We start from the raw sequence: 7,819 nt of genomic DNA, 5'->3' as shown, positions 1-7,819 counted from the left end.
CTCAGAAAGAAGTTTTCCTAATTGTATACAAGCTCCAATAGGCGGACCTCAAAGAAAAGTGTTGTCTGGTATTTAGCAATAGATCAGCCATAGGTCAATAAGCACATGTAACTTCTGGGGTTGTAGTGACGCCCGCCTTGGAAGATGGACTGCATAATGCACAGGCAGCCCGGATGTAAATGATATGCTCGAAAGGAGCGTTTCTTATCGGACTAATTAAAATTTTTAATCAATACAAATATCCCCTGGGGTATTACATGATTGTGTGAATACAGCTTTTGGAGGCGGCAAGAGGGCATATTGGATCAAACTTCTTACTTAGTAGGATGAACTCTCCCAACATCATTGGGTAAAAGATGCCTCCCTTCAAAGAAATAAATTAATTTACCGTTTGTTCTACCACCTTCACCTTCATGCTCTAGAGGATGTCAATGAATTGAATTTGTGTGGGGAACCACTGTTTGCTTTCATCTTGAGCAACGATGACGTCTGCCCAGTCATTGGGTTCGTCCCATCTGCCCGTCTTCAGCTTGTCAGTCACAAAGCCATTTCAAACTAGCATGTATTGCAATAGAATACACGGTGATATTTTGGAACTTTCGCTCTAATAGTGTATTCGCATAGGTGTGTCAGGTTTCCCTGCAGTAGAATAATTATAATATAATTTATGTTTGATCAAATCAAACTAGACTTACGGAAAATTGGAGAGATTCTTGTTTCCAGTGTAGTAACAAAGTCAACAAATTATCAACAAGTAAAAACTTGCCTTTCGAAACATTTTTTTTGAAAATCAAGGTAAGTGTAGCACTTGGAGTCCTCGCTAAAGTCGGAAGCAGTCATAATAGTAGGGCGGAAAACGCACTACCACCGTTTGAAAGTGCTGCGGGGCTACTGGTATGGCCCAGAGGTCATACCGCCCAGTGGAAGTGCAGTGGCTTGCTACCGAGAAGATATTTTTTCACATTGTCATTGAACTCTGTTGGCGATTTCACTGCATCTGGAGTTTCATCATGTTGGGGAAGTGTACTGGGGGAAGGGCAAAGTGCTCACCATCTTGCATGCGCATCGCCAGTCGTACGAACAGGGGCCAATAAGCAGATCCATTTAGCGAAGGACGGGGTGTAAAACAATTTCGTGGGGGTTAGAGTTTCGCATCTCTCCCCTTGTGCCAGTTTCCTCTCACCTCGGTGCTGTCCACCCATGTATCTGGGTGCTATTCAATTAGTAGAAAGGTGGAGAAAATATTGCGTGTTCACTTAGGTGACATCGTCATGCAGCTATTGCAGGCAGCTCCATAACGCAAATTTTCAGATGGCTCACGGTTGAAGGTAGGCGCGACTTTCAATCCTTCAGTTAGGAGTCCTCACAGATTTTGCAATTCACCGGAAATCAGGGGCATTGAGCCTCGGGATCGGGTTTGCTCGCTGCTGCGGCCAAAACAACGCTTGAGTCTCCCTTAAAGGCGTCCAATGCAGGAGTGGTAGTATGGAAGGAGAAATAGTACTGACGTACAGAAGAGCTGAGGTCCATCGGCATGGCCCAGAGGTCATGTTGGCGAGCGGGAGTACTATGTTGGAGACTTGAGCACTTCCATAGCCAAAGCGCTAAGTTAAACAAGCTATAAAAGCATTAAGAAATCAAGGAAATATTTAAAGTGTGGAAAACGCCAACTTGAAACTGGACGAACGACGTGACGTGTATTGCCCTACTGGCTTTGACAAGTAACACTAGCGCGTGCTGCTACATTCCATGTTATCGATGGGCTCGTGACTCGTAAAGATCAGCAACTTTCCTCAAACATTCCTGGCAAACCTAAGTATGTCAATTGAAGGAAAAGCATTTTTATTTCTGCCTGAGGCGGTAATAATAAATCCATTACTTTGTCAAAGAAAAAGTGGAAACTTGGTGTTGTTTGAGACTGGGATGACTAAAGTTGTTCCAAAATCCCACCAAGCTGGTTTTAAAATCTCCCGTTCTGTAAAGTATCAAAATTTCCCCAATTATTTCCAGCGGAAAGCAGTAAAATCTGAGGATTATTTTGTGCCAAATGCAACCAGAATAAATTCTGAGGTGCAAGATTTGTTCGAAAGTTCCGTGAGTGGAAATGCTACTCCTTGAGGCCTTAATAGCGTAAGGAAGGGCTGGGAGGCCGCCGGCATGACCCCTAGGTCACGTCGCAAAGCGGGTGTACAATCAAGGAACACCGAAATTCCAGTTTGTTAAACACAAAACTGAATGTCACTTGAAGATTTTACGGTGGTAAAAACGATATCACTAAACTCCAAAACGGCTCAAGGCATTTCAACCATAAACAAATCGAGTAGATGCTTTGACTCACCATAAAATCGTCTGCCATTTAAGCGTATAGAAAGAACACTGGATCGCGGGTCAGGTATGGCCTTGCGGCCATGTCACCGACATGAAAGCACAAATCACAAATTAATGGGTGATCATAAAGGCATATTAGATCACTGTATGATTGTCTCCATCAGTTAATGGATGTCCTCTTAGCTTCTGCTGCGGTGGGGAAGGATGGTCAGTGAACTGTCATGAAAGCATGAAACCATTAGATCCAAAAGTCAATGATACATCTACCTGGTTCCACTTTGTTTGCATTTTGGATTTCTTGGTAAAATGTATTGGAAAGGAGGCATTTATCGACTTTGCAATCCACCTGCTTTGACGATGATCCACAACCAAGTGCGTTGCGCGCTCTAATCAAAGGAAGAATCACTTAATAAGCGGCAATTCCTCCTGGTCACTTCCTTCTTCATGCTCTCCTTTTCAGCTGTTTGTTCTGGTGCCCTTCTGCCACTGGACACGTGAAGGAGGTCTCGCATACTCGCACAATTCGCATATCTTCGTGCATTTACCACAGGCGCAGATACAGTGGACGAAATTTTAAGTTATTTAAGGCTAGAGTCGCTTCAGTTCTAAGCAGCCTTTTCCGGATCACGTGGGATAGTTCCCTTGGGCGTTCAAGACAGGCATGTCCATTCAGTAACGATTGGATATGTCGACCACTCTACAAAATAAGGATTGTACTTCGCCTAGATGGAGCTTGCTTACCGTTGCCACCAATCCATTGGCCCGGTAGTCGTAACATTGTGTAGAGGAGACCCAGGTAGACAGATGATCAATTTTGTAAAAGACAAACCACAAGACTTCTCAACCACCGACCAACCGTAGGCGAACGTCTCTGTCTGCAACATACTCGTTTTCACTCCCTTGTCACTTTCAAAACACTGTTAAACCCTTTTTTCTAATTTCATCCTGATTAACAACTGAGCCGGCTCATCGTCATACAGCTCCATTGAATCCGACTCAACTCACGCTTTACAATAAAACGCCGTAAGAACCGCTCGACCGATTGGCCAGATTAATAGCTGAGGCTCCACTGAGTTACTTACACACCTCTTCATCTGTGAAATCATAAATAACTACTCCATGAAAAGAGAAACAGCTAGGTGCAAAAAGCCGGTAAATGGCACTAAAATTTGGCGCTCGAATCATCCCCTGAAGAAGACGAGAAGGAAATGAGGACATAATTTGGACGTTTTTTCACAGTACCAGCAAAATTTCAGCGCAAAAAAGAACATAGGTGATGACTACTGTGTCTTTGCACGAATAGCAGCGCGTTTTCCTGTGACGGCTTGGAAACCCGAAGTGACACTCTTCACCGTCACTCGCGATCGACACGTTTTGCATTGGAGGAAGAGGAGTCGCGAATCTCTGGATAATTCAGTGTCGGGTGATTGACAGGTGCTGCATAGCACGTAGGTACCTATGGAGATAACAATAACTGTGCTAGCAAAGTCCACTCTATCAACGAACATCCTATACTTTCCATTTAAAATAGTCTGGGCGAAAGTTTCCCAAGCGTCAAATATCATTTTCGGGCGTCAAGGCCTGAATGGAGTCAAATTTGTCCAAGCCAAATGTATTAGCCTAGAAACAGATCACATACTCTGATAGATATAGTTACCCTACAAGCAGATCAGCAGATCCGGGGAAATTTCCAAAAACCATTTAACCGGTAGGTGTTCACAACTAAAGCTACTCACAAGACATTAAGTAGCGTGCCCAGTTATCTGACAACCATTGTATTTAGTAATATTCTAGGCGGATCCTTGAGGATACAACTTTTCCCTTTGTCAACAATTACTCAAACCACCACGCATCGTGATACGAGCAAGTTTACAAAACCTGTTACATTCAAGAAAATGGGTGGTATACCGATCTTTTCCCATAAAACTAACCAAAGCTCGCAAAATACCATCTTTTCTCAACGAGATAGGAGCTTGAGAAATCTGCTGTATACAAGATTTCGGAATTAAAATCAAAACTCTATCCTAATTCCCTTGCTTTCTACCTTTATTTTGTTCTCCAATCATTTAGCCTTAAATTCGCGTGCAAATCAGAAAGCCCCGTTGTTCTGCAGGTTTGAGACTTCCTCCTGACTGATGCTATTCTTGGCTGTTCCCAGATAGTAAGTTTCCCTAAGTACACACGTTCGAGTTGTATCAAGTAAATAAGGCCTCAGGCGTACTTTTGTTCTGCTCTCAGTCAGTAAAGAATTCAGGGTAAAGATTAGCCTCTATAGCGCATCACACAAAGCAAAGAGTCTTACTAGAATGAATTAGTTAGTGACAGAAGTGCTGGTCATACGGTTGTTCGCTTAATACTGGAATACAAGAATTATTACTCATCATCAGTCAGACATCGAACAACTTGAAATGCACGATGTTTTTATAAGACGCGAAAAAAAAGTAGGGAACATATTGATAGCATACGATTCGTACTATAGCCTACTGTTAAAGCATGTGAGCGAACCCCGTTTCCTTAGTATCCGCGACTTTCCCTCCCCAAATTTCGGTGTCGATGCAGACAACTTGTTGCATCACCCGAATTGAGTCTCACGCAAAGATACTCTCAACACGTCAAATTCGGATTAGTATCATTAGCGATACACAATTTCTCATTGCGATCAAGAATGAAGAGTTAAACTCAATGCGACGTATTTATCGAAATGAAATGATTCATTCAAACCTTCCCCTGACGGAAAGTCCCGTCAAGGCGTAAAATATTACAAGAAGCTTCAGCGGCTCTGTTGCTACTGCATCAAACTCGGTTCTTCAAGCGGACAAGCACCATTTTCAACCGTCGCTTGATGCTGTGAGAATTCACAATAGCCAACGTACCGATGACAGACAGACACATATCTATGCTCTATAATGCGTTCCCTTGCATGTACCTACAAGTTATTGCAGTGAGGCATAACAGAAGCCACGCGATCCCCTTCGAACACCTAAAGTTAACAAGCGATATGTTATGAACGTGGCCTCGTTGTTTCTACTCAATACTGTAGGCATCAAGGCAGCTTAATTTTAAATGGAAACTCAATCTGGGCTAGCAGTAATGACAAAAACGCACGTTACGTTGCTCAACAGTATCCGACTTCTAAAGCGTTTTAAAATGTCATGAACTTTGAGGGGACAGTCCTCCTTATAATCAGCTCATTAGCAAGAGCACTCCGCAAACTTACGGGCATAATTCCGCAGCACCGGTTCAATATGCTTGGCCTGGTACTTTCCTCTAATCAATAGCGCTCCGTTAGCATCCACCGAACCCGTGGTACCCAGCTCTGCAAACAGGTACGCGGAGAGGTGCGCCGGGTCGCGATTAAGCGAGCGACAGATGCCATTAAAGTTGGTAAAGTGGGTCTTCTTAGTGCCCACTCGAGCCATGCAAGGTGGTGCCATCACCAACCGGCGTTTCGTGTCAGACATGAGCTCTGGATTGTGTGCCTGAATTTGAGCAAATACTCTTGCCAGTAGCATATCGTAGGGATAACCGGTAGTGCCGGATTGGGCTGCACCTTCGGTAGCAGTCTTTGCTGGTGCCTCCGTTTCCATACCGCCTTGGGCGGACGCAACAACGGTGGTGGTGGAGAGGCCTTGGGCGGTCGGCATGGAAGGCTGGAGATCAGAATCATTGAGGGGTCGAAGAGCGCCCTTCTTTTTCTTCTTCTTTTCGCCGAATGCGAGCTCATCCAGTTGCTCAGTGATTGAACCAACAGCTGCAGGTTTCTTTTTTGCCGGCTGTGTACCAGTAGAGGCAGCGGCAGCATCACCAAGTTTGGCCTTGGGTGCCTCCTTCGTGGTTTCGACGTTCTCAACGGACTTTGCAGCCGCAGGTGCCACCTCGGGTCGGGGCGGTTCGGGGGGAAGGAAATTCCTAAGCTTCTTCTTTTTCTTAGTGGAAAAGTCTAATGGAATCTATGATAGGAGAAAAGGCAAACGGGCAGTACATTGATCGAAAATCATCAAATCCGTTCTTGTCTCACATGTGATCAGGATTAACCATATGACCGTCGTGATGGCTGATGCGAAAGTACATCAAATGAAGGCGCATAGTAACGTCTAAAATAAGACAGCTAGTTGCTATAGCATTGCTCGTGTGCGTCCTAGCTTCTTAAAGGTGAAGTTAGGGGGATGCCCGAAAAAAATAATTCAACTCAGAGGATGACCTGATGATACCCAACGACTTCATAGGCACTGCTGAAATCATTGACATCGAATGCACCATATGATTTTTGCCGCTGGTAAAACAGTTCGCCTTAAAGTGTTGGAGCATAAATGTTCTCGGGATCTAGCACCTCACCCGACTAGGTGAGTCTCCACCTATCTATGAACAAAGGGTTGGGTTTCGCCAGACATATTGGCACAGATGGTAATTTCAACTCTTAAATTGTTGCATTACGATTGTGGCAGGAAATGCAGAGGTGTAGCTGCCGAGAGCTTCCGGGTTGTTTGGTTTCAATGTATCATAATTTTGGGCGAACAATCAATCTACGAGTTACACAGCGGTTGCAATGCAACTAACTCCCGGATCCCTACTTTCTTCGACTCATCTGCATCAGTACTACAGAGTTATTAAGAATTAGGCCTAATAACAACTACATGAGAGTCGTATGATGCGAAAAGAACTCCACAGGAAACAACATCAAGATCATTCGCCACAACCAAAACAACAATTGTAGTTTGATATACAAAACAATCATTTATACAGAACCGACTCAAAGTTCTTGCGAAAAGGCCAAAAAAGTGGACACAGCTATTAAGGGGTAAAGTATGATCTCTTACAAATTTTGTGGAATAGCATGAAAAATGCGCAGTTCCATAGAAATTATTGGTAACTCCGGATGCACTCTCGATTTAGACAGACAAAGCGACTTAATGATATACATCCAAAACACTAAATCGGCAAAAAAGGGAACTCCAAACATCCTTGGAGAACATCAAATAGAAGTTTGGCTTAGCGAAGTTAGTAACTTATATTCTTTGAACTAAAACACCTAGCGCTACCCATAAAGAATAGCGCAAACGCAAGGGAAGGATGGGCTCAGCGGATCACTCCACGTACCGTCGGCTTATCTGCCATTAGCCGCGCGGAAAATTAAACGAAGCGCCAGACGCTGCTATCCGTAGTCCGAGCACGATAACAGGGCTCCGGTCAGCAGCATCGTCAACTAAATCACCTAAATAGAGTTTGATAAGTGTGTATTTTTTTTAACTTTTGTCGAAAAGTAGCACGGTTTTTATTTTTAACTTTTATGGCTTGCTACCAAAAGCTCTGATCACGTTCTGATATCAAAGGTCAGTGTCATTTTGTGCCTGCCAATATTCTGCTCGGGTGGGTGGCTGTTTTTGTGGTGTAGCTTTGTCATTTATGCCTGCATATTTTATGGTGATATTCCTTCTTGTGGATTAGGGTGAATTAGTGCTCTTTTTATCTGCCTATGGTCTTTGATTTGTCC

At 43.8% G+C, this 7,819-nt stretch overlaps 2 protein-coding genes across 2 annotated transcripts; one reads left to right on the top strand and one right to left on the bottom strand. All coding sequences in view use genetic code 11, as the record gives it.

Moving 5' to 3' along the window:
- Positions 1-1,818: 1,818 nt before the first annotated feature.
- EGR_06550 (hypothetical protein) lies at positions 1,819-2,118 on the top strand (the record flags this gene model as incomplete). Its single annotated transcript, XM_024495799.1, has 1 exon — positions 1,819-2,118. One exon carries the CDS (start codon positions 1,819-1,821, stop codon positions 2,116-2,118), a length of 300 nt encoding a protein of 99 aa, XP_024349759.1.
- Positions 2,119-3,608: 1,490 nt separating this feature from the next.
- EGR_06549 (Eukaryotic translation initiation factor 2 subunit 2) lies at positions 3,609-7,443 on the bottom strand (the record flags this gene model as incomplete). Its single annotated transcript, XM_024495798.1, has 3 exons — positions 3,609-3,784; positions 5,546-6,278; positions 7,426-7,443. 3 exons carry the CDS (start codon positions 7,441-7,443, stop codon positions 3,609-3,611), a joined length of 927 nt encoding a protein of 308 aa, XP_024349758.1.
- Positions 7,444-7,819: the final 376 nt, after the last annotated feature.

The sequence above is a fragment of the Echinococcus granulosus genome (assembly GCF_000524195.1).
Source record: "Echinococcus granulosus chromosome Unknown EG_S00059, whole genome shotgun sequence".
NCBI lineage: Eukaryota > Metazoa > Platyhelminthes > Cestoda > Cyclophyllidea > Taeniidae > Echinococcus > Echinococcus granulosus.
This window is presented reverse-complemented; position numbering and strand designations above follow the sequence as displayed.